The 26,433-nt window shown below is 41.6% G+C and overlaps 2 protein-coding genes across 2 annotated transcripts in view; one reads left to right on the top strand and one right to left on the bottom strand.

Moving 5' to 3' along the window:
* Nucleotides 1–21,814, top strand: part of LOC117365135 — a 405,951-nt gene extending 384,137 nt beyond the window's left edge. Inside the window, exon 4 of the mRNA XM_033955140.1 lies at nucleotides 21,363–21,814. Coding sequence (XP_033811031.1) covers nucleotides 21,363–21,549 — 187 coding nt within the window. The 3' untranslated portion in view covers nucleotides 21,550–21,814. The remainder of the gene's footprint in view (nucleotides 1–21,362) is intronic.
* LOC117365127 (dedicator of cytokinesis protein 2-like) overlaps nucleotides 1–26,433 on the bottom strand; it is a 1,549,644-nt gene that overhangs the window by 954,533 nt on the left and 568,678 nt on the right. The window lies entirely within an intron of this gene.

Genomic DNA, 26,433 nt, shown 5'->3' with positions numbered 1-26,433 from the left:
TAAGAGAAGGGTAACATGATTATATTTAGAGCAGTGATAGGGCAATCTAACTGCGGTATTTTGCACTAATTGTAACTAATTTATCTGATAATTAGGAAGACCAATAAGAATAGAATTACAGTAATCAAGTTTAGAAAGAACTAAAGAATGAACAAGAATATGAACAGAATTAAAATGAAAAAATGAGAGAATAGAACGAATTTGACGGAGAGCAAAAAATGAAGAGGAAACTGTAGATAGACAGAAACCCTGTAAATGCCGCACTAAAGTGTACTCTCCTGAATTTACATTACGAGTGTTTTGCTAGGAATCTAGATGTACCACTATATTCAGCCAGAGGCAGTAAGCATTTTTTCAACATGGGCATTGGCACTGAATATCTAGGAATTATATGGGTACAGCAGATATTCAGTGTTGTACCCACTTAGCTAACCGGGCAAAGTTAGGATTATTAATTAAATCAGTGTTTCTCAACTCGGTCCTGGAGTACTCCCTTGCCTGTCAAGTTTTCAGGATGTCTACAATGAATCTCTATGAAAGAAATTTGCATATAATGGAGACAGTGTATGCATATTCATTGTGGATAGACTGAAAGCCTTACTGGGAAAGGGGTACTCCAGGACCAAGTTAAGAAACATTGATTTTAAATGATCCTATTAGCCCAGTTAACACCAGTACTGAATATTGCCAATGCTCACCCAACTTCTGAGACTGCCCTGACTCTGCCCTTAAACCATCCTGGCTCTGGTAACTTCTTCTAAGGAAACATTTGAACTCTTGCACACTTCGTAAAGATAAGTTTCCGTCTATATTTATCTTTTGAACTGTAGTAGAAGCTTTCTTTTTTATAAAGACCTAAGGGGCTCATAATTGAAAAGAAAATATGTCTAAAAACCGGCCTAAATCGGCACTTGGATGATCAGTAAGACAAGTTGTCCAAGTACCGATAATCAAACTGGGTTTTAGACGTATCTAAAAACAACTTAGGCCTTTTCAGTACTGCTGTGCGACCAGAACTAAAAGGGGTGTTTTAGGAGGGTGGTGAGGGCAGGATTTGGGCGGGACATGGGCTGATCTAAACTTAGTTGTACTGCAAATATAACCAAAAGTTTAACGAGGCTGTCTGGACGGAATTGTACGTTGTGACTTAGGCCATGTAAAACTAGGTCTAAGTGCCAAAAAGGCATCCAAAGTGACCAGATAAGCTCTGCAGACACAAAATACAGACGCCTATACATTGCCCCCCCCCAACACCATAAAAATTGGAATACAAATGTACATACCTGCCTCCAGAACATCAGCACCTGGCATAACAAAGCCTAGTAGAGCAGCACAGAGATGGCTTAAGTAGTGTGGGGGGTGGGCTAGTGAACCATTGAGAGGAGGACCCAGGCCCATAAGCCACTCTAACCACTGAATTTATGGTGGAACATGTGCACCTCCAACCCCCTCCCAAACCCTACTGTACTGCCATATAGGTGTCACCTGCAGATGTGAGGACTATTGGGGTAGTAGACAGGTGGGTATAGTAGGTTTTGGGGGGCTCACCATGACCTATAAGGGAGTTATGGTGAGATGTTTATGTGGTACACTTTTTGTGAAGTTTGCAGCAGTGCCCTGTAAGTTGCTCCACTACTCTGTTGCCATGTCGAGATGTCCAGTCCATTAATTTGCTGGTCCCTCCCATGTCCCAGGTCCTTTTCTAGGCGTTTTTGACTTAGCCAAATTTTTGGACGAGAATGGGGTATAAAGATAGACGACTTAGCGGTCTGGGCAATCAAACAGCTGGACATACAATTAGACGACTCTCGAAAAACAAAATATTTGGGAGAATGGACTTTAGACACTGCCGACTTTGGGCAACTAGAGATTTAGGCCCGAAACGGACTTAGACATTTCTTTCTATTATGCCCCTCCACGGGTCTAAGCAACTATATATTGAATATTTTTTATTTCTCTATTTGATTTTTGCACTTAGCACTTTTGAAACTTTCTAAACACAAAATAGCACTTTTAAATGTAAAAATATTCACATATAGGGTAGTGCTATGTGATATTTGTGGGTAAACCCTGCAGTGACCTCTAGGGTGCACAATTACTGTGGATATACCCAGGTGAACTCCTTAAAAATTGATAGGAGGTTCCCATAGACTGATGAATCACCCTTTATAAATTATTGGCAAAGTATTTTAATAAGTACAATTGTGTATATAGGGTTTTATATGTAAATTAGAAAATTAGAGAACTAGGAGCAGGTCTTTGGTATTAGTCTGTCTGGACAGTACCATGGTGGTCAGATCAAACAGAATATTCAGTAATACTATCCAGTTCAAGACCACTCCATATCTTTTTCTGAGCCACTCAGTTTGATTTAACCAGTCAGGAGCCTCTGCCAGGATAAATCCTTTTACATATTTACAGTTTTGGTCTAAAAAAATGGGAGCACATTACCCCTTACTATCAAAAACTTCACTGGTTTCCAGTGGAGTCTAGAGTTCTGTTCAAGTTTTCCTGCATTAGTTACAAAGCAGTTTTTGGGATGCTACCAAATTATCTTGCCTCCCAGTTTTCCATGAATAGTTCTAATAGGAGTACTTGTAGAATAAACCTATTTAACTATCCTTCTTTTAAATCATGTCAATACAAGAAGTTCTTTGACAGAATTTTATAATTCTAGAACGCCAAACTGAATATATGGCTTGGAAGATTAATACTTGAAGCCACTTCCTATCTTGAAAATCACTAAAAACACGCAGTTAGTTATGTTACTGCCAAATCTATTATGATTTTTAACAGCTTTTTACTTGCCAGTTGAGCTATTGTCTTAACTGTTACTTATTTTATCTGATGTATTCTTTTACTGATTGTTTTTATTCTGTACTAGATATCAAATGTTAATTCTGTATTTTAAATATCGGCTGTATGTATCCTTTGTTGTGAACCTCTTTGAACTTCTGGTATAGCGGTATACAAGAAATAAATTATTATTATTATATTGGACCCATATATTTAACCTCCTCTCTCTATGTGCATTGTGTGATTTTCCAGTAGGGTTATGTCATGCTTTGGTGCTCTGGTCCAGTCAAATCTCAAAAGAGTAAGCACAGTCAGATATTTTTTGGTAGGACCTTTCCAAGTATAGTAGGTGCTAAATCTGCTGAAGCAGTCTCCAGCCTGATACTTAGGTACACATGCAACTAGCCTCCCTCTACTGCAGGGGGCACCATCTTGAGGGCCCTTCTACCCTTTAGTACTTTTAAGACGAGCAGAAAAAGGACAATACGGTTTTCTCTGCCTAAATCTTACCTGGAAAGCAACAATAAAAATAATAATAATAATAATCTGTTATGAAAATGCTCTTTAGATTTGTGAACAATAATATATATGCTAAAAATGCTATAGAAATGTAAGCTAATCATTTGTATTCCTGTTATTTGGCAAGACAAAAAGGAAGAATTAGAATCAGAGGGCAACAGGGATGTCCTCTAAAGAGAGGAATGTGATTTGAATTTGCCTTTATTTTTAATGCTGTGGTTGTATAACATTTGCTTACATTATTTAATGGCATTAGATCAGGGAGAGCTGGCTGGATGCCTTACAAATCACATTTTCTGACATACAAAAATCCTTGAGCAGTGTACAGAAAGCCCTTGTAATAGGCAGCCAAATGCAAGACCAGTCTATCTCCTCCCAAACAATGTTTGTACCTTTTATCCCACAAGTGGCATTGGCAATCAGTTTTTAAACACCTGCCCTTGTCTCCCAAGCTAACACATGTCCTTCTTCCCTTTGCCAGCATCGGTCCATTCTTCCTCACATTCTGTTCTCTCCATCTGCTAACATCTGTCCCTTAGTTTTATGTATTCAATTTTCTATACCATTCTCCCAAGGGAGCTCAGAATGATTTATATGAATTTATTCAGGTACTCAAGCATTTTTCCCTGTCTGTCCCATTGGGCTCACAATCTATCTAATGTACCTGGGCAATGGAGGGATTAAGTGACTTGCCCAGGGTCACAAGGAGCAGTGTGGGCTTGAACCCACAGCCTTAGGGTGCTGAGGCTGTAGCTTTAACCACTGGGTTTTAGAAAGTCCTTCCAGGAGCCCAGACAATCCTCTAAAAAGAGGACATGTCCGGGTTTTCCCGGACATCTGGTAGCCCTATGCTTAACTTACCCAGCAAGCAATTGCAAGGAGTTGAACATGTGGGCAGAGCATGGATGAGACATGGGTGGAGCTCAAAATTGCATGCATAACTTATAGAATACTGTAATTTACATGAATATCTGCTGCACTTAGATGCTTGCACATATACCAGCTCTACCACCAAAATATTAAGCACATATATACCCAGTTAGGCTAGTATTTTGTAAAGGAATATAGGCATCTAAGTTGTTTTATAGAAGAGACTTCTAATAGAGAATGACACATATTCATCACCGTTCCCGTCCCGGGGGGTAACCGCAGGAAATAAACCCATGTCATTTTCTAGTGTCTATTTCATCCTCTGTCCTTCTACACCAGCATTCTTCAAAGCAAAGCTTGCGGGTCAGTGGTTGTGGCCATTCATACTCTGATTCTTCCCTCTCTCCTTAAAGAATGACATGAAGATGGTTTCCCGCGGTTATCCGAGGGAATGGGAACGGTAATGAATTTTGTCACCGTGTCATTCTCTAACTTCTAACAGGGACCCTGGTTTAGAATTGTCCTTATATTATTAGAGTACAGTATAATCCCTTTATAATGGACTTCAAGGGACCTGTAAAAACAGGCCGTTATATCCAGAGTTGCATTTTTTAAAAAACTTTATTTAGGGCAACTTGAAACATCGTAAATTTATGAACAACAGTCACTGCACAAGCATATCAGCAACATCAATAACAAAGCTCAGCAAAATATCGCTATGGCATGAAATGATTGCAAACCAGAACACTGTGCTGGAAAGAAAAACTTTGTCATTTTTTTTCTGGGATGCATTTTGATACTATATCACCGGCATGCCACGTTCCTTGTAGGCGGAGCCTTCATGTCCGTTATAGCCAAATAAAACTACAGCTAAAAGCGGCTCTGGAGATCAAAATAGTTGTCCGGTATATCCAAAAGTCTGTTATATGCGAGTCCGCTATATCTGATGATTTTCTATATGTTTATAATGGCGCTCGGCCGGGACCAGCGGACCTCGTCTGCTATATGCGAGGCTCCGTTATAAGCGAGTCCGGTATAACGGGATTATACTGTAATTCTATAAAGAGGTGCCTATTTTTCGGCACCAAGAAAGTGCATATTTAGAGCATATTCTACAAAGGAGAACAGGCACTTACTTTCCTTTATAGAATACTAGCATAATAGGATATGTGTATGCATTTAAGATGTGATCCTTACACCAGCCATAAAGCTCTGGAGGAGGAGGAAGAAAGAGAAAGATAGATGCTAGGTCATAGGGGATGGAGGGAAGACAGGGGAGAGAAACTAGACCTACAGAAGAAGATGGACCCGGGAGAGATAGAAAAAGGAGAGAGAGAAAGAGAGATATAGCACCATGGGGAGGAGAGGGGAGGGAGGGAGGATGGGGGGATGTAGAAGACTGTTACCCTATGTCAGAAGTCTGCAAACTTTCACCTGACAGCCTCAAAAGCATTTACAGTGCAAGAGGTAGGAAGAGGTATTATTGAGGAGAGTGTATATATGGAGAGTTCCCCTCCCTCTTTATGTCCCCATCATTAAAAGCCTCAACTCTTTCAGTGATCTGACAGGTCCAAGATGGCTTTCAGTTTGAAAAATTTGGGGACCCCTGCTATATGAGTTTGGGAGGAAAGGAAAGGGCAGTATAGAGCAATGTATCGAGAGATGCTGGCCCACTAGGGTAGTGGGTAGGGTCTAGAAAGGACATGGTCTTGAGACAGAAAGAATATGCTAGGCATTGGGTGAAAAGAGGGCAAATGGTGGGCACAGAGGAGGGATAGAGACAGGGCATAGGGACACAGATGGAAGATGGTGGACATGGAAAAATAGGAAGACACATTAGAACAGAAAGTAAGAGACAGTGAGAGACTGGAAAACAGGCAGTGGAAGAAGAGAGATGGGAATCAGAGGGCTGGAGTGAGAGAAAAACAGGGTAAACTGTAAGTAGATATAGTAAAAGGACATTGAGGAGTGGTTAGTATGAAAGAACAGGGAGATTTGGGCAGAGAAGCCGAAAAATAATGGGAAACAAATTAAAATGAAAACATACTTGTTATAATCAATGTAAGGGAGGGTGTGAAGACCAGGAAAGAAGAGAATTGGCAAATGAATAGGAAACCATGGAAAGAGAGTTAAGAGAAGCCAGAGGAAAGTAGAGAAAAATAAATTGGGACCAACATGATTAAAAACTAAAAGGACAACTGAATATGTTAGGTTTTTAAAAATATATGTTATCTGACAGAACCAGTATTAGACATGGCTGGGGTCCAACCCAGGAAAAAAAAACTTTGAAATGGAGCCCCAAAGTCCTTCGCAGGCTGTATCTTCTTCAGCTCCATGCAGGATTGGGGCTTTTTCTATACAGGGGGCTCAGAGCAATTGCCCTGGTTGCATCCCCCTCCCAGGTCCACCACAAGAAAAAAAGGCGTGCACACCCATAAACAAATGAAAAACACAGAGCTCTGTGTTTAAAAGTGTTTATTGGTACAAGGTGATCACATAAAAATCTGACATGTTTTGCCGAACAGACTGCATCAGCGGTAAACAGCAACAATTTCTAACAGAGATTTCCTAACCATATTAAAAAAAATTCTGCAGATTTTTTTTTGTCATATGATTAGGAAAACTGCAGCAAGAAATTCATTTTTTCAACCTTTACTATTTTTCCTCACCCTTCCATCCTCCTCTAGCTCCCTCCCTCGTCTCTTTCTTCTCTTCTTACAGCCCACCTGTCTCTAGAACTTTGCTGAGCAGCAGCACAGGCCACAGATTAACAGATGCAAGGATTGAGAGAGGAGATCAGGCAGAGGAACAGTTAATTATGTTTATTAAAATTTGATGCAAACGCTTATAACATAGGGCTCCTTTTACTAAGGTGCGCTAACGGTTTTAGCACGCGCTTAACGCACGCTACAATACCATACACGCTAAATGCTAATGCCTCCATAGAGCTTGCGTTAGTATTTTTTATTTAGCGCGTGGTTAGCACACGCTAATCATTAGCGCGAGCTAAAAATGCTAGCGTATCTTAGTAAAAGGAGCCCTTAGTTTCGAAGCAAATTACAAATATAAAAAAGGGGTTATAAGAACATTTCACATATATGTTAACAAAAAATAGACAGACTTATAGAAAACAATGGGAAGGGGGGTGGAACTCCACAATTTTTGAGAAAGATAACATTGAAGGGTCAAAGTGGAGGGGCTAAAAGCAGAAGTAGATATGTTTTAAAAAAAAAAGACCTATAAAAATAAGTTTGATTGGTGAATTTTAATTTCCGAAAGCATCTTTAAAAAGAAATGTTTTTTAAAAAACTTTTAAACTTATCTAGAGCGGATTCTCTTCTAATATATCCTGGCAAAGAATTCCATAATTGAGGTGCAGTTATGGAATTCTTTGCCTATTAGAAATCCCAGAGTCTGCACTGCTGCCTTTACTAATTGTGGATCTGAACAGCACTAGCAGGCGGGATCATCCTGCTTGCCCTGGACCAGTAGCATGGAATATTTCTACTCCTTGGGTCGGGTTGGCCACTGTGAGAACAGGCTACTGGGCTTGATGGGCCATTGGTCTGACCCAGTAAGCCAGTATTCTTATGTTCTTATGTAGATGGGGTGAATTATTGTGGCCATTGTAGTAACTTCGTCCCCCTCACCAAACATCACTTCTCGAGCCCCGCATATAGGTATTTCTGTAACCTCACTGTTAAGAAAAGCAGGTCAGATCCAGACAGGTTCATCAACGTTGTGTCTCTTCTTTTCTGCTGCTTTATTTTTTTGTACATATCTTACTTCTAAAAGCATCCAGAGTCTAAATTGGAAATGAGCTCTTATAATGGATTACTTTTCCATGCAAGCAACTAACTTGTTGTATATGAACAACCTTTCTGGGCAAGGAGTACAGGCAAAGACAGGATTGCCATTATTACTCAAAAAACACAATTTGACAAAAGGTCTCACTGAAGAACTGCCAAATCTTTGTCTGAGCGCAGATCCAGCCCAGGGACAGAAAGTCATCGCCAGCTAAAAGTCGCATAGTGGGCCAAGTGAAAAAAGAAAAAAGAAAGAAAGAATAATCTGTTGCTCCTAATCCAACTCCAAGTGTTTCATGTAAGTGAGCATCAGAATGGCAGTTGACGTTAATTGGCATCCTTGCTGGTAGTCTTAGCAGAAAGGCCAGCAATTAAGAGAATACATTTCAATGCCATTTATCTGGATGGCCTGGACTGTCTGAAAACTGCCTTCATTTCAATCTACCTAAAAGTATGTGCTGGCTTTTGTCACACGCATATTGTTTGCAGGGTTATAAAGGAATGGATTTAGGTTTCGGATGGGGATGGAGTTAGGATACAATACAAATACATTCCCTCCGCCACCCCCCACCCCCCTTTACAAAACTGTGCTATGCCTGGAATAAATTACCCAAGTTTGTCCGTCAAGCCCCTTCCCTTGTTTAAAAGCAGGCTGAAACCCACCTGTTTGATATAGCTTTCAATCCTTAATCCTACTCCTTTGCCCTCCAACCCAGCCAGCTGATTAACCGTTCCCCTTAACTGTGTCGGTAATTCCTCTGATGTCACTTCCCTGGTGCGAGCAGTATCGCCAACTCACTGCCCACGTCGGCAGTCCCTCTGATGTCATCTTGTTTATCTGTCTTGCCAGTTTAGATTGTAAGCTCTTTCGTGCAGGGACTGTTTTCTTTCTCTTTGTGACTCTGTACAGTGCTGCGTGCGTCTGGTAGTGCTATAGAAATAATTAATAGTAGTAGTAGTAGTGTGTTTTGCGCTGGTCGAGGCGGTAACAGCTCCGACGCTCATAGGAATTCTATGAGCGTCAGAGCTGTTACCGCCACGGCCAGCGCTAAAAACGCTAGAGCGGTTTTGTAAAAGGGGGGCTTGATTTTCAAAAAGCAAGATTTATCTCCACAAATAGGTGCCACAGTGCTCTCAGCACATATCGGAATAGATTCTATATATTACGCAAAAAAGAAAAAATTGGTGCTAAAACCCCCCCCCCTGCTAAGCATTATTATATAAATGGTTCTAAAAGTTACGCTCCATTTATAGAATAGCACTTTACACTCCGGAACCATGCCTAACTTTAGGTGTGACCATTTATGCCAACGAAAATATGGCACAAATCCTCATGCCTAAATTAAGCACGAATCTCCCCTTATTCTATAGCTATGCACATAACTTGGAGGAACGGCTCTGATCCACCCGTGACTCTCCCATTTCTGTACCCCTTTTTTGGACTTGCGTGTAAAATTCCGTGCCTAAATTTTAATTCAAGTTATTAGCGCCAATCATTGCTCATTTAAGATCCCAATTATTAGCGCTAACTGGCCCGTTATTCAATTAAATTGAATGCACATTTTTTTTGTGCTTTTTAAAGAATTTGAGGAATAATACTAGCTCTAGTAATTTTTAAAGAGAAAGTTAGCTCCAAACTGCTTGTGTTAAGAGCATGCACTTTTCAGCCACATAAGTTATTCCAAATTGACTTCCAAATAGCTAAAGAAACATGGTTGAGAAAGTCAGGCAGGGTATCGGGTGCATAGAAGCCTCTGCCTACTATGTACCTGTCTCGTCGATACGTGAGAAGCTTTAGTCTGTCACACATCTGATTAGAGAACTTTAGCCAGCAAGCACACATTAAAACCCAGTAAAAATAAATGTTGGATACATCCATCATGTCCTCATGGGAAATTACCATCCATGAATTCTCACAAAGACATTCTTCATATAGGTTGTAAGTCTCTGAATCTATGGGGGTGGAACAGGGAATGTATGCAACCATAAAACGGCATTGTATAACAACTGAATTTAATCATGAATATTCATGGCACTATTTAAATCAGAAATTAATGGCAAAGCAGTTCATTAGGGATATTTATTCTTCCCTGGCAAGCGTTAATGGATTTAATTGATGGCATTTGATGAGATGCCACACCATTTCCGAAACTTATTGTTACTGTGCAAAGTGCGGCAAATGACACTTTTTGCCCATAAAAATGTACAAAAACAGAATAAATGTTAAAAAGAAAAAAAGTGCTATGTTTAAGGAAGTAAGATGAGTTGGTGCTCAGCTAGAAGTGAATATAAAACATATCTCTTTCCATGCAGAGGCTCTCCTGGACATGTAATTCAGCAACAGGGGATGTTTTTGCCTAATACTGAGAACATGATTAGCACTGTATGAAACATATTTAAGAGATAAGGTCATTAAGGGGTCCTTTTATAAAGCTGCAACAAAAAGTGGCCTTAGTGCAGCCTTACATGGGTCTTTCCTGGGTGCTAAGGTCACATTTTGCTGTGGCCAGAAAATGGTAAATTTTGCATTTTCTGAATTAATGGCCATGCACTAATGTTGGCATTAGCAAGCGACCATCAACAAAAATTAGCATGTGAACCCTTACTGCCACCTATTTTGTAGGCATTTAGGGCTCGTAGACTAATCTTGGGCTAATCGTTTAGTGTGTGGGAATGTGGCTGAATTATCTGATTAGTACAGATATGCCTACTCTCCACCCCAAAGACATGCTCCTTCAGCCAAAAAAATTAATTTTATTTTTAGAAGATGGGTAGCTTCTATGTTTCCAATGGTATGCATTTTAAAACTAAACTAAAACTTAGCTTTATATACCGGGTCATCAACCAAAGGAAGCTCGACTCGGTTAACAATAATTTAAAAAAATACTGGAAGAAAAACAACAAAAATTTCAAAAGGATTAATTTTCAAAGTGTTTAGCAAATAGAAAAGTTTTTAAAGGTTTGCGGAAGAATTGAAAAGGACTGGGGCTCCTCAAAATTAAGGGGAGTTCATTCCATGGTTGAGAGAATTTGAAAGTCAAAGATTGGCTAAAGATCTTGACTCCTTTAATTCCTTTCCTGGAAGGAAGGGAGAGTTTGGATTGTTGGATGCCTCTTGCATAGGAAAATCTGTAAACGTTCCATAGCGGAGGAACAAGGGGAATAAAAATACCATATAAGATTTTGAAAGTGATGCAAGCACATTTAAATTGAATCCTAAGATAAACTGGGAGCCAGTGAAGGCTCAGAAGCAAAGGAGTCACATGGTCAAATGTACTTTTTCCAAAAATCAGCTTCGCAGCGATATTCTGAATCAATTGTAATCTTTGGAGACAGATCTTTGTGATGCTGAAATAAATAGCATTTCAATAATCTAAACGGGATAATATAATTGATTGGACCAAAGCTGTGCTAGAGGTTTTTAGCGCGGGCCAGTGTGGTAAATGCTCAGACGCTCATAGGAATTCTGAGTATTTATCGTGCTGACCTGCGCTAATAACCGTTAGTGTAGCCTGATAAAAGGGGCCGTTAATTTTTTAAAATTGGTTTATTAGCACTGTTAATTTAAAGTGCCATCAAAATATTAATAAAAACATTTAAAAAATAATAATTTGCCCAAAGGCAGCTACCACTTTGAGGTAGGCATGTACACTGAGGCACCTACTGACAAGTAGACGTGGTTAAGAGCAGATTTGGGTGTGAATTGACTTAAGACGCACCTATCTCAGCCAAGAAAACCCTGGCCTAAATAGCAGTGCACTTAGGGATTCAACACTTACTGGAGCCGAAAAATGCTTAGGCGCTGCTAGGCATGATTCTATAAATAGCGCCTAGCGATTGATTGACAGAGCATTGAATGGCACCTAGGAGTTAGAAACAGGGCCAAAATGCTTACCACAGCTTGGTAAGATGGCCCCTAAGTCAAATTACAGGTTCCTGATCAAGGATGACCTTGTAGTATATCTTGGTGGCACTGCAATAAGAATTAGCTTGGCCCACTGCGATGTGGTTACTGTATCCCCCCAAATATCACCTCATCAACTAATCAGATTGCAACAGTAGATTCTTTGTTAGGGGCCCCTTTTACTAAGCTGCATTAGATGCTAATGCATGCCTAATGCACCTTAAAATGGTGTACTATGGGATGCGCTCAGGCGTCCTGTGATAACTGTCAAATGTGCATGCTAAATGTGCATTTAAAAATAATTTTAATTGTTTTGAGGGGATGCGTCAGGGGCAGAGAGTGGGCAGTCCTGCACTAATCAGTTACGAGGGGGTGCTGAAAAGTTTTCAGCCCGACCAAGAAGAGAATGGCGTGGCTATGGTTCAATCAGTGATCTGAAACAATGTCAAAAACAGAGTTTCATTTCTGCAAATTGGCACTTCCCCCCCCTCCCCACCCCCTTTATAAAACCGCAGCACGTTTTTTAGCATTGGCCGAGGCGGTAACAGCTCCGACGCTCATAGGAATTCTATGAGCATTAGAGCTGTTACCGCCATGGCTGGCGCTATAAACCGCACTACGGTTTTGTAAAAGGGGGAGAGGGGGGCAAATTAACGCTCAGAATTTAGGAAGTGGGTTGGTTGAGCTGAGAATTTTTCAGCACCCCCTCGTAGCGCAGCTACATTACCATGGGCTAGCTGTGTAGTGCACAGACAGCATGTGAGCCCTTACTGCCTACAAAGCGGGTGGTGGCAAATGCTCATGCAGTTCAAGTTTCAAGTTTTATTTGACTTTGATGAATCGCTTATTTAGTTTTACTAAGCGAGATACAAAAATTAATGAAATATAAACATATATTTTTACACACAATTTAAAATAATGGGGTAGTCAATTAGACATACAGACCAACTAATACAAAAGGTGAGAGGGAAAAAACTACAAGTCTAATAGATGCTGGCACTGTCATCCCGAAGCTGGGACTATGGATCATTTATTATACTATTGTCCCTTGATACTTAAATTTTAGAGATCTATCTGGGATCAAGTGAATAATATATTGGAAAATCCAGTGGCATTGACGTATGATACCATCCTATTTGGTACGTTAATGAGAGCTAAAAGTCAAATATCGGCTCGGAATAAGAAACTTCTCTTTGTAATGACAGGGGCTGCCATACGACTTATTTTGAAGAACTGGAAGAACTGGGATAGGTTAAATTACACTTTCTGGTGGGAATCCCTTTGTTATACTTTTAAAATGGAACGTCAGATGGCTATACAGCAGGGAAGGTAAAGGAAATTTATGGATGTTTGGGAGCTGTTGACTAAATTTTATAAGGAATGATAGCTGACTTTATTTTACTGACCTTTAAACATACACATCCAGGGTGGGAGGGAGGGGGGAGGATTTTGTACTGGAATTGTCTTGGGGAATTTTTAGATAGTTTCTTGTGGGTATTTATTTTCTTGATTAATAGGTGGGAAGGTGGGGGAAAATAATTGCTTATTACTATCTGTAAGTTTATTGTGCTTTTCTTGTAATATTATACGCACATGAATTATTTGTATGCACAATTGTAGTTGGAAAATTTAATAAAGATTAAAAAAAAAAGAACTACAATTAAGTGTTTTTAAAGTTTATTTTTAATGGCTATGTGGTATTGGCATCTCCCGTATTTTCACGCATATAACGCGCGCGTTATACATGATTTTTACAAACCGTGCATAACCTTGCGCGTTATACGCGTGAGCGCGTTGTATAAATTTTTTTTTACATCGTTCCCCCCCCGATGTCCAATTCACCCCGCAGGACCGCTCGCACCCCCACCCCGAAGGACCGCTTGCATGCACTCACACCCGCACCCGCACCCCCACCCCGAAGGACCGCTCGCACGCACTCGCACCCCACCCCCACCCCGAAGGACCGCTCGCACCCCCACAGCCTCCCGAACCACCCCCCATCATGTAGAAGCTCCTACCATTGTCCTGCTGCTTCCTCTGCCGGCGGTCCCGGCCCTTCTGTGAGCCCTGCATCTGCGCTGCTTCCTCTTCTGGCAGTCCCGCCCTTTCTCTGATGTCAGAGAAAGGGCGGGACCGCCGGAAGAGGAAGCAGCGCAGACGCAGGGCTCACAGAAGGGCCGGGACCGCCGGCAGAGGAAGCAGCAGGACAATGGTAGGAGCTTCTACATGATGGGGGGGGAGGTCTGGAGGCTGTGGGGGTGCGAGCGGTCCTTCGGGGTGGGGTGGGGGTGCTTGTGCGAGTGCGTGCGAGCGGTCCTTCGGGGTGGGAGTGCGAGCGGTCCTGCGGGGGGGAGGGGGTGAATCGGATGTCAGGGGGGGCATCAGGCTTTAAGGGTGGGGACAGGACTTCAAGGGGGAGAGGAGAGTCGGGGCGGCCGAAAGGAGAGTCGGGGTGGCCAGAGGAGAGTCGGGGCGGGCGAAAGGAGAGTCGGGCGGCGACGGGAGAGTCGGGGCGGCATGCGCGGTATACGGGTGTGTGCGGTATATAAAAATTTATTTACATAAATTACAGTTTCCTGCGCGCTATACCCGTGTGCGCGTTTTACACGGGTGCGCGGTATATGAGTGAAAATACGGTATATCACTTCAAATGTGAAAAATAAAATCCACACTCAAATATATTGTCCAAAATACACCCATATAGTGGAACCAGATTCAACTTATTAGTTCATAACAATAATTTGTAGTAACTTATCTATTCATATATAACAAAATGAGGAAAAAAAAGGCCTCAGCGAGTGGGAAAGACTGAGCCGATGAAAATCATTCTACAGTGTTGCAAATCCCCGTCTCAATACAATCATAGATCAAAAACCTCCCATTATTGAATAATATCAGATCCCTCAATAACGTATGCACTATTTTCAGAAAAAAAACAAACAGCACTTATCTTTCACGGAGTGCACCTGTTTCGCCTGCGGCTTCTTCAGGGGAAGTGAAAGGCTGCATATTGACAATTCGCCAGTGCAAGCATAATTTGTTGCTCTGCCCAGTCAAAACTTTAGTGCATGGCCATGAATACAAAAAATAAGAACAACAACAAACGCCAATTTTACAGTCATAGTAAAAATGGCCTTTTCATGCAGGAAATACCCACTCAAAGGTGCACTAAGGCTATTTTTGTACCGCAGGTTAGTAAATTTGCCTCTTAGCGTGTTTCCACAATTAAAAATGTTGTCACTGTGACATGAAAATGCTATGTGTAACCACTATCCCCTTCTTTTACTAAGGCACGCTAACTGATTTAGCACGCGCTAAATGCTAATGCGTCCATAGACTATAATGGGCACGTTAGCGTTTAGCACATACTAAATCGGCTAGCGCGCCTTAGTGAAAGGACCCCTATGTTAGAAGGCTACGTTTAGAAGTTTAATCTGATTTTTTACTTTACGTGGTGGGGCATTTTCGATAGAACATCTAAGTCCGACTTTGGGTGTTTTTAAAATCAGATGGAGAAAATGTCCATTTTTTTAAATCCCACAAGACGTCTATCTTTTTTTTTTTTTTTTTTTCCGAAAACGGTCTGGCTAGATGTTTTGTCCAGCTAGACATCTCATTTATTTTTGCCATTATCGAAAAAAGTCCAAATTAAAAACATCCCAAACAAGTCATTTGCATTTTTTATGGACTGGACACACAGATGGGCCAGCAGAGCAGTGGGGTACCCTAGGGCAGTGTTTCTCAACCCAGTCCTGGTAGAGGGACTGAAATAAGTATTTGCAATGTCTGTATTCAGCTGGAGACCTGGGAAACCAGACTTGGAAGCAGTATAGTACACTACATCCCCACACCAGAAAGAGATCCATGGACAGACTAAGGGCCCAAATCTTCCTGATAATCAGATGAGGTAATCCTTAGCAGGGGAAAAAACGACGGTGTGCAGAAAAAAATGACATTGGAAAAACAACTGCTTTGCTGATCACAAATAATAAAGTAACAATTGGTTGTGATCACACTGATTTGTAAGGACAGTAAAAGAGCTTAGCAGCTGGATAGGCAATCGATTAAATTAACGCCTACATGGAATAAAATAGTGCTGATCATGTTGCATGGGTAGCTGAGCCAAGATAAACAATGGGGAGTTCAGTCCACTGCTAAATATATATTCTGCAGGCTGTCATTGATCACTGATTACTTCAGTCTTTCACTAGCCTGCACCTTCTGAGATTTAACCTAGTCCTAGTTTTCTTCCCCTCCCCTAAAAACAGAGAAATTCACTCTGGCCCTTGGAGATGGTCTTACTCCCAGAAAACGCTAAAGGACGAGGACAATAGTGTTAAAGATTTTTTTTTAAGAAAAAAAAATCAGGACAAGTCTAGCAAAGAGAAGCAAAGCCGAATTCTTTAGCCTAAGTTGGAGTTTCTGAAAAATGTGTTTTCCAATGTGTTGTGTTATGCTGACATCCTATGATTTGTGCTTTCTAGAGTAACTCAGTCTCAGCTATTGGCGAGAGCCATGCAATTTTTAAGCCCTTAGGTTCAAAAGTTCATCACTTTAGGACAACTGGAGTCTTCCCTCATGTCCTAGTTCAGAACATAACAGCCCTATTGATCATCTCTAGAGAAGCTGCTCCCCTACCCCTCACATTTTGCCTGCCAATCAGAGATCTCCATTTTAGAGCCTGAAGCCCTATGGCATTCTCGGTCTTTGACCTATGAGAAGCATTCTCTATTCACAATACACACAGAGGGGCATAATCGAAAGGGACGTCTAAGTCCATTTACGTCCATCTCGCAAGTCATCCAAAGTTAAAAAGAGCCTAAGACACATTTTCGAAAGACACGTGTCGAAGTGGAAGATGATATTTTCTTTCTCAAGGGACCCTCGGCCACAAGAGGGCGCCCGCTCAAACTCAGGGGCGGAAAATGTCATGGCGACACCAGAAAGTATTTCTTCACAGAGAGAGTAGTTGATCATTGGAACAAGCTTCCAATGCAGGTTATCGAGGCAGACAGCGTGCCAGACTTTAAGAATAAATGGGATACCCATGTGGGATCCCTACGAGGGTCAAGATAAGGAAATTGGGTCATTAGGGCATAGACAGGGGGTGGGTAAGCAGAGTGGGCAGACTTGATGGGCTGTAGCCCTTTTCTGCCGTCATCTTCTATGTTTCTATGTTTCTATGTCCAACTTTTTTTAACTTTCGAAAATCGTCTAATTATACGTCCTGCCGATCTGATCGTCCAAGCCGCTAAATTGTCTATCTTTATACCACATTTCCGTCCAACTTTCCGTCCAAGTCCAAAACACCTAGAACAAGCCCTGTTGGACATGGGAGGAGTCTGCAAAGTGATGGACTGAACACCCAGACATGCCACCTAAATATTGGGGTACCTTATAGGGCACTGCTGTGAACTTCCCAAAAAGGGTGCCATGGCTTCTCCTCCCTACAGCTCCCTTATAAGTGACAGTGAGCCCCCCAAACCACCTCCAGAATCCCCTAGACCCACTTATCTAGCACCCCAATAGTGGCTGCAGGAGCCACCTATATGCCAGTACAAAAGGGTTTTGGGGGTGTATAGGGGAGTGCACATGTTTAAGTATCAATGCAGTGATTACAGGAGCTTATGGGCATGGGTCCTCCTCTCTATGGGTCCCTAACCCACCAACAAGCCAACTTAAGCTGCCTCTGGGCTGGACGACTAGGCTTTCCTATCTCAGGCGGCCAGATGATGATGGTCTGGAGGCTGAAATTTAAAGTTGTGAATAAAATTTTTATGGGGGTGGGTGATCACTGGGGTAGTGTGTGGGGGTCTGTGTTATGTGTTTTCAGTGCTTATCTGGTGAGTTTAGGTGGGTTTTTGTGACTTAGACACAGGAAGATGATGAGGGATTGCAGGAGGAACTTGCCAGACTAGGGAAAAGGGAACTGAGCATCTTCCCCCTCCCCACATGAATAATAATAATAATAATCAATTTATTTACCGCAGGGCTATAAAGTTCTATACAAAAAATTTAAAAATTATAATTAAGAGAAAAAGTTAGATAACCAAATAATTAGAAATAATACTATAATGATCTAGATCATGGGTGTCAAAGCCCTTCCTTGAGGGCTGCAATCCAGTCGGGTTTTCAGGATTTCCTCAATGAATATGCATGAGATCTATTAGCATACAATGAAAGCAGTGCATGCAAATAGATCTCATGCATATTCATTGGGGAAATCCTGAAAACCCGACTGGATTGTGGCCCTCGAGGAGGGACTTTGACACCAGTGATCTAGATGGTTCGTTATAATATCCTTGCCAGTTACCTGCATAAGGGTTCCTTTTACTAAGGTGCGCTAGGGCTTTAACGCGTGGAATAGCACATGCTACATTGCCGCACGCACTAGACCTTAACGCCAGCTTTGAGCTGGCATTAGTTCTAGAAGCTTAGCGCACGGGAATTTCCTGCGTGCGCTAAAACCACTAGCACACCTTAGTAAAAGGAGCCCTAAGTGTTTCATAAATAAATATGTCTTTAAATGTCTCCTAAATTCCACATAAGGTTCAGAAAGCTTAATCAGGTGTTCCAGATCCTTACCCCATAATGTTCCTTGATATGACAGAAGATATTGATGATGTTTTTTTAAAATTACAGCCTCTAACAAGCGGATAAACAAAATTCAAATGCAAATTTCTCCTATGTTTATTGGTTGCAAAAGAAAAGAGCTCAATTATATATTTGAGAGATAAACCAAACAGAGCCTTGAAGCAAAAGCAACCAAACTTAAACTTCACCCGCGCCTCCATTGGCAACCAATGCAGTATTCAATAAGAGGGTGTTATGTGATCATATTTCTTCAACCCAAAAATCAGAACCATGCGCAATCGCTGCATATTCCTCTGGGACATTGCCAAATAGGCAATATTACAGTAATCAAGCTGACTAAGAATAAAGGACCGCACCAGAATTCTAAATGATGAAACATCAAAATATGCCCTAATGGATCAGAGCTTCCAGAGGGTAAAGAAACCTTTTCTAACCAAAGAATCCACCTGATTCTTCATAGTCAAACCCTGATCTAGTATTATACCCAAAATCTTAATGATAGATTGAATCAGATAACTGAATTTATTTATGATCAAAGATGTTTTGGTATCGTATGGGCATGGCAAGGCTACAAAAATTTTTTTATTTTTCCTGAGTTAAGCTTTAGTTTGAATTCGGTCATCCATTGTTCCATTAAACCTAATACTTCTGGCAGCCAGACAACTCCTGGGTTAGACACTAGAGTTTTGTTCTATAAACATGTTAAAGATTCAAGAGGTAAAGAGATAAGAAAAGATAAAGAATAGAGCTTAGCTAAGGAAGAAAGATGTAGAATGGTAGATAACCATTTTTTTGTTTTTTTTTGCTTTTTAAAGTCTTTATTCATTTTTCAAACTTTCAACAAGTGTAACTTAATATACAATCATTTTATACTTTATCACTTAAAATACCATCAAAGTTTAACTCACATCAAATATCCCTCCCCCACTTATATCCAACAATTGTACTTAAGCATAATAAATCATAAAATATTCCCTCCCCACCCTGGACGTGTATGAATAAAGGGAGAAAATAATATTCATTCTGTACAATATTTTGTTAATGGCTCCCAAACATCCCTAAATTTCTTAAAATGCCACTGCTGTATGGCTATTACCCGTTCCATTTTAAAGATGTGGCATAACGAATTCCACCAAAAGTTATAATTCAGCCAATCCCAATTTTTCATAATTTGCTGAAAGGCAACCCCTGTCATGATGAGCAACAGTTTATTATTATTAGAAGAGATTTGACTTTTAGCTCTCATGGAAGTACCAAATAACACATTATCATATGATAATGCCACCGGATTTTCCAGTAGATTATTCATTTGGCCCCAAATGGATTTCCAAAAATGAAGAATCAATGGACAATAGAATAGTAAATGATCTAATGCCCCAGCTAACATTATTCCTTCTGGGCTTTTACTAGGGTGCTGCAGGGCAGGATTGAGATATTCTAATTAGCAGATGTGTGTGTGAGATCTCACTGCTGGAATAGTAAAAGCTACTGCAGCCTCAGGAACTGAGCTATGACTTCATCCTGTTTGTTTTCTCACTTGGTGATATTTTTCAGCCCAAAATTGAAACTAGAGGAGAATTTGCCAGGCACCAATTACATAATACCTAAGGGAGAATTTGTGTTCTGAATGCTTGTTTTTGTGCCAGTTTAATTTGTATTGGTTTTTTTTTTTTTCCTTTTAAGTATCTTAAGGATGTTACCTAAATATCAGTCTTAATTCACCAAGAAGACCTGACATGGTGAAAATATTGGTTTATTTTCTCCCTGTAATCAGTGTAGTGTATATTCCTTAGGCCTTTCATGTAATTGTTGTAGTACAAGGATGATGTTAATACTGTTTTTGTGTTATCTTATTATCATTATTGCTCAGAAATCAAAATATATCCCTGGAATATGTGGTGTATGTATGTATTAATCCATACCTAAATCAGTGCTATGGTGATTCCCAGTCTTTTTGTGGAGGTGCAGAATATGGGTTTTCCTGGACATCCTTAATTTAGGGTTATCAGATGTCCAGGAAAACCCAGACTTTTCCTCTTTTTAGGACTGTCTGGGTGCCTGGATGGACTTTCCAAAACTGAGTAGTTTGTCTGGGTTTTGGAAAGCCCTGACCTTCCGGCTGCGTCTGGAGGGCCTCTGAGCATGTGCGGAAAATGTCACATGCATTCTTGCATGCTCGGAAACCCTCCAGACATGGCCCAGAGGTTGGAAAACAAAGACAAGGCTTGGGGGAGGGGGGGGGGGCTAGAAGCAGGGCGGAGCTAGAGGTGGAACAGGGTGGATCTGGAGATAGAATGGGGCATGGCTAGGACAGAACGGGGTGGGGCGTGTGTCCAGGTTTCTCTGGCCAAAAATCTGATAACCCTAAGAATAATGATGTATCTATGGAGAGACCACCTAGATTGTGACCTCAAACTTAATAGCACAACAGCAAAACTCAGTTCATTCTGACTGTAGAAAGGAAGAGGAATCTACATTTCATAGTGAAAGAGTGCATAGATAGATTTTTTTTTTCCACTAACAAATGTGGATTCTATTTCCTTTACATAGTTCTACTGGCTCCAGAACAGTTGGTCAGCCTTTCCTCATTCCCACTTACTTTATGATCTAAATTTTGAATATGTAAGTTTTGCAATTCCAATAAATGATGAACATGCCTCTTTTGCCTCTGTGCATTTGGAGAGCTCAGCATGAGCATATTTTAAAAGTATCAGCTCAGTTTTTTTCATTTCCAAACTGCATGGCCAAAATACATTGCTGCAGTATGAGTGAAAAGGTTTGCAAAATAAAGCACCCCTGCAGATTCTGAGCCATTATTTCTTCTTTTTATATTTTTTCTAAGCCTCACCTTTCTGCTCTCTCTCTCTCTGCAGCGTGGAACATGATTTTCGGCAGCAGGAAGGACGCTTCCAGCGGGTCCTAAGCATTCTCCAGGCAGATTCTGACCAGAGCTCACCACGACCCACTACTCCAAGCAACCAGGAGCCATCTCCCATGCCAAACCCACCAACCAGGCTGGATTCAAAAAAGTCCAAAAGGAAGTGCTTCTGGTTTTTGTGATATTTGCTACCCACCACAAACAGACAGTCTACATGGGTGTGCACACCCCTGCTCGCAGAAGTGAAATCTCACGCCACTGCTTACACTGTGGAGGACTTCCTATACTTTGCCAAGGAACAGACTCTCTTTGTTGGAATATGTATATAGAGAGACACAGATGCATATAAGTAGACAGGAGGAGTGGAAAGGAGGGAGACACCAGCTTTTATATTTTTCAATAATTCAATTTAAAAAAATGTATATAAGAGGACCCAATATTTGTGAATGCTATATTTAAAAAAATATTCAATAAAATCAATTGATAAAATATTTTTAATACACCTAATTTCATTGGATATTTATTTTTTGTAGATCATAGGATACCTTTCTTGAGTTGAATTTTTCCAGTGTTCATAACAGTTTCATACAATTCTCTTCCCCTTAACTCCCACATCCTTTTCCATATATAGGTCAGGTATTATCAAGGTCTCCCATGTACATGAAAACAAGCCAAAAAACTCTGTGGAAGGTTTGTTTGTTTTTTCTTATTTTGGCCCAGCTGTTTGCTCCTGCTGATTTAAGCATCCAGCACAGTTGTAATTACCTAGAAACGTAGAAAAATGAAGCCAGATAAAGACCATATGACCTATTCAGTCTGCCCATCCATACTATCTACTATTTTTTTTCATTCCCTTAGAGATGCTATGTACTTGTGTCAAGCTTTCTTGAACTCAGATGCAGTTTTTATCTCCACAACTAAGAAGTTGTTCCACAAATTCCCCACCCTTTCCATGAAGAAGTATTTCCTCATATTACTGCTATCCCCTCATTCCAGAGACTTGCCTCATGCAAATATATGCCACATAAAGGGTTAGGAGATCATGTCCTCTTTTTAGAGGACTGTCCAGGTTCCCAGATGGACTTTCCAAAACCCGGTAGTTTCTCCGGGTTGGAAATCCCCGACAAACTCTAGTCACCTCTGGAGGGCCTCTGAGCATGTGGGGATGTTGTCACACACATCCACGCATGCTCGAGGCCCTCCAGACACGACTGGAGCTCGTCAGGGAAGCAGACAAGGTTTTGAGGGGGCAGGGCTGAGGGCGGAATGGGGCAGGACAATGCAGAACTGGGCAAGGCTGTGGGTGGAACAGGGCCATGCATCCGAGTAACCCTAAAACGAAAACAAAGAAATTGACCCTGGACAATCCACAGAGAATAAAGAGTCCAAGAAAAACCAAAAAACACTGTGGAGAGATGATGTTCCTGAAATGGACTTTATTATTAAAAAAACATATATAAAAGTCAACTTAGCAATCCACATAAAAACTAGGTCCTTAAGGTTTTTATGTGGATTGCTATGTTGACTTTTATATATATATATATTTTAATAATAAAGTCCATTTCAGGAACATCATCTCTCCACAATGTTTTTTTCCGGGTAACCCTAGCCACATAAGTATTTAAACATCTCTGTCATATCTCCTCTTTCCTGCCTTTCCTCCAAAAGTTTACATGTTGAGATCTTTAAGTTTGTCCCCATATGCTTTTTGATGAAGACCACTGACCATTTTAGTAGCTGCCTTATGGAGCAACTGCACCCTGCACTCTGCACCCTGTTCTCAGCTCCCTTCTGACGTCAAGTCCTGGTTCCGCAACCAGGAAGTGACATCAGAAGGGAGCCGAGGCAGCGTGAACAGCAGGCGGAAGATGCTGCTAATACCGGCAAACATTTCAAGAGGTGCAGGGTTAGGGGGCGCTCAAGCGGCAAGGAACGGGGAAGAACAGGAGGTGCATGTCTTGCCAATGCCAGGCGCCACTACCCCAGGCGCCAATCTCCCCAGTTACGCCACTGAGTGGGACTTGAGTATGATTATATGTGATGACCTTAAAGGTAGCCAAACACATTGAAAAGGTGACGGTGAAAGCTAGAAGAATACTTGGGCAATGTACGAGTACATATGTTGCATTCCACTATCTCTGTTCCGGTTGTCACATAATTTAACAATTGCCTTTAATTTTTGATTCACCCTCGTATAACTTAGAGGGAGACAAAACTATGGGATTTGCCCTCTTCCCCAAAGTACAAATTCACCCCCAAATACTCCTATTAAAATAATAAAAGCCAAATTTTTCTGTCTGAGGGTACACTGGGGGTAGTTGGCTTCTTGCACAGCATTGTGTCACTCAAAAGCAGAGATGCATCCTTTTGATCTCATTCATCTTACCAAGGAAAACCAGCTCCTAGGGCAGTTGGACCCTGAGGCATTCCTGAGCTGAAACCCTGATATCTTCTGCTCTGGGATCCACTTTGCGTTGCTCTTCTAGCCTATATCCTCTTGGGTCTCTCTCACTTCCTTTCAATAACCTTGTCCTTGATTAAGCCTAGCTTACTTGAGGGCAATAACTATCCATGACTGGATGACCTAGTTGGCCATCATAGGGGCTGCTCTCCTAGCTGCTTGAGACTCTGGGGCTTCTGCTTCTCCTCCGTGTTCACATGGAGTTATGTAGAGGAACTCAGGCAGGGATTTTTGCATTTCTCTCTAAAAGTTATAGAACAGACACTTGCCCCTAGATGGACAGGTTGGCTCAACCTCTACTACCCTTTCCACCTCTAGTATCAGATCAAGAGCAGGGGCTCCAGAAACTTCCTCATTCAGAAAAGAACATGATATTCTTTTGCACTTGGTAGGTGCCTAAACAATCTACTCCGAAGTAGATTACTTCACTCTCCCTAAAAGCATATAAATGTGGCAGTGAGCAATAGGCAGGGGGATGGTATTCCCTTTGAAAGTGAATCTAGCTTTTGCTTTCTCATTTGAAATTTAGATAAGACACTGGAGCTGCTGCTCAGCAGAATCCCAGAGATGTAATCATTCCCTTTCACCTGCTGCAAGACTGCTTTTTCCTTTGCATAAAAGGAAATATCTAAAGCTATTCTAATGAAATTTCTGATCGTAGATAACAGCAAGAACCTGAGGATGGAGAGGAAAAGAAAAAAAAACAACAACAACAAGTGAACATTGAGAGGAGAACAAGAAAGGAAAACAGATGTTTAGAAATGAGCAGGAAGTGTGTGTGTGTGTGTACATGCGCGCATATCTTGGGAGAGGGAATTTGAAAGGAACAATTCCCTGTTGTGTTTTACCGTATCAAAGTTTCTATGCTTCAAAATCCAGCCCTTCCTATAGTTCAGTCTAGTCCAGTGTATCGCAAACTGTGTGCCGGTGTCAGGTCAAAAGCGCGCTGGGACAAAGGTGCGAGCAGACAACTGAGCGCAGCGTGGAGGCGCGCGCCGAAGAAAAAGACTGTTTTTAGGGGCTACGACGGGGGGCGTGGGGGGGGAACCCCCCACTTTACTTTATACAGATCGCGCCACGTTGTGGGGGCGTTGTGGGGGGTTGTACCCCCCACATTTTACTGAAAACTTAACTTTTTCCCTGTTTTTAGGGAAAAAGTTACATTTTCACTAAAATGTGGGGGGATACAACCCCCCAAAGCCCCCACAACGCCGCCGCGATCTGTATTAAGTAAAGTGGGGGGGCTCCCCAACAAAAACCCCCGTCGCAGCCCCTAAAAACAGTCTTTTTCTTCGGCGCGCGTCTCCATCTTGCGCTCAGTTGTCGGCGCGCGCCTTTGTCTTCTGCGTTACTGTCTATGAACCCTGTGTGCCGTGACACACCAGTGTGCCTCCTGAGATTTCTGATGTGCAGGGACACACTGGCGAGGAGGAGAGTCATCCACGTCGGCTGCCTACCTACAAGACATGCCTCTCGCGGCGATAGACACGTCCTGTAGGAAGTAAGCTGGCGCAGATGACTCTCTTTCTATCCGGCATCTCTCCTCTTCTTCCCGTACCTCCATCGAAGAGGTCGCAGCCAGACAGGCCTCTACAAATGCGTGGACGTAGGGGCAATGAATTTAGTGTGCCGTCAGCCGTAAAGTTTGCGAGAAACTGGTCTAAGTTCAATGTGAATTTGATTCTGTTGCATTAAATTTTTGCAGCATTATTATCATCGCTGTATCTGTGGTGTTGCATTGTCCGGCTTCTTGGTGGTTCAGTTTAACTTTTGTCTACATATTTCTATTTTTAGTTTGTGATTACTTATTCCATACTGGGTGAGGGTGTTTCTGTGTTCTGTGTGCATGAAAGCCATGGTTTTCTTTTAGCATTAACTGTGCAGGATCGATCTGTACAAATCTGGCTTGTTTGTTTTTTTCATTGGGTATATTGATATTCTAGTGTTGACTGTAGTGCGTAAGATGCTGCCTTTTCCTAGGTACACTCTTGTTGTGCAACTTGTGGATTATTACTAAAAATCATGTTTTTCATATATGTGGGGATGTTAAAAAATGATCGTCCCTGGGTGTCATATATGCTAGGTATGCCACTGGCGGAATATGTTACCTTTGGATATGTATATCACAGATCTTTGTATTGTGTCCGGTAGCTTACCAAACAACTGATGGGGGAGTGAGGGTGGGCAGTGGCCCTGAGCCCAAAGTGGCTGGGCACTAAATTCTCTTTCTAACATGCCCCATGCCTCCTACCCAAATGAAAATATAAATATCTAAGTTGGTGGGTTTCCCAAAGCCCAGCCAGCTGAAGACCTTCCTTCTTCTCCGCTCCCTGCTCCTTCCCAATCCCCCTGCCATGCACATGCCCCTTCCCTTTCCCCGTACATCTTTCATTTTCCTGGAAGCCCTGCATAGGAGGAAATGAGCTCTGGAAGAATGAAGAAGTAGAGGTAATGGCAGCTATGATCACAAAGTTGTACAGATGCAGTGCTAGGGATGGAAGAGTGCAGTTAGTGGAGAGGTCTTAGATTAGGGATGGAGTAGACTAGGGTGGGCAACTCCGATCCTCGAGGGCCGGAATCCAGTCGGGTTTTCAGTATTTCCCCA

The sequence above is a fragment of the Geotrypetes seraphini genome, chromosome 1, assembly GCF_902459505.1.
Source record: "Geotrypetes seraphini chromosome 1, aGeoSer1.1, whole genome shotgun sequence".
Taxonomy (NCBI): Eukaryota; Metazoa; Chordata; class Amphibia; order Gymnophiona; family Dermophiidae; genus Geotrypetes; species Geotrypetes seraphini.
Note: the sequence above shows the minus strand (reverse complement) of the source record. Positions and strands in the feature narration are given on the sequence as shown.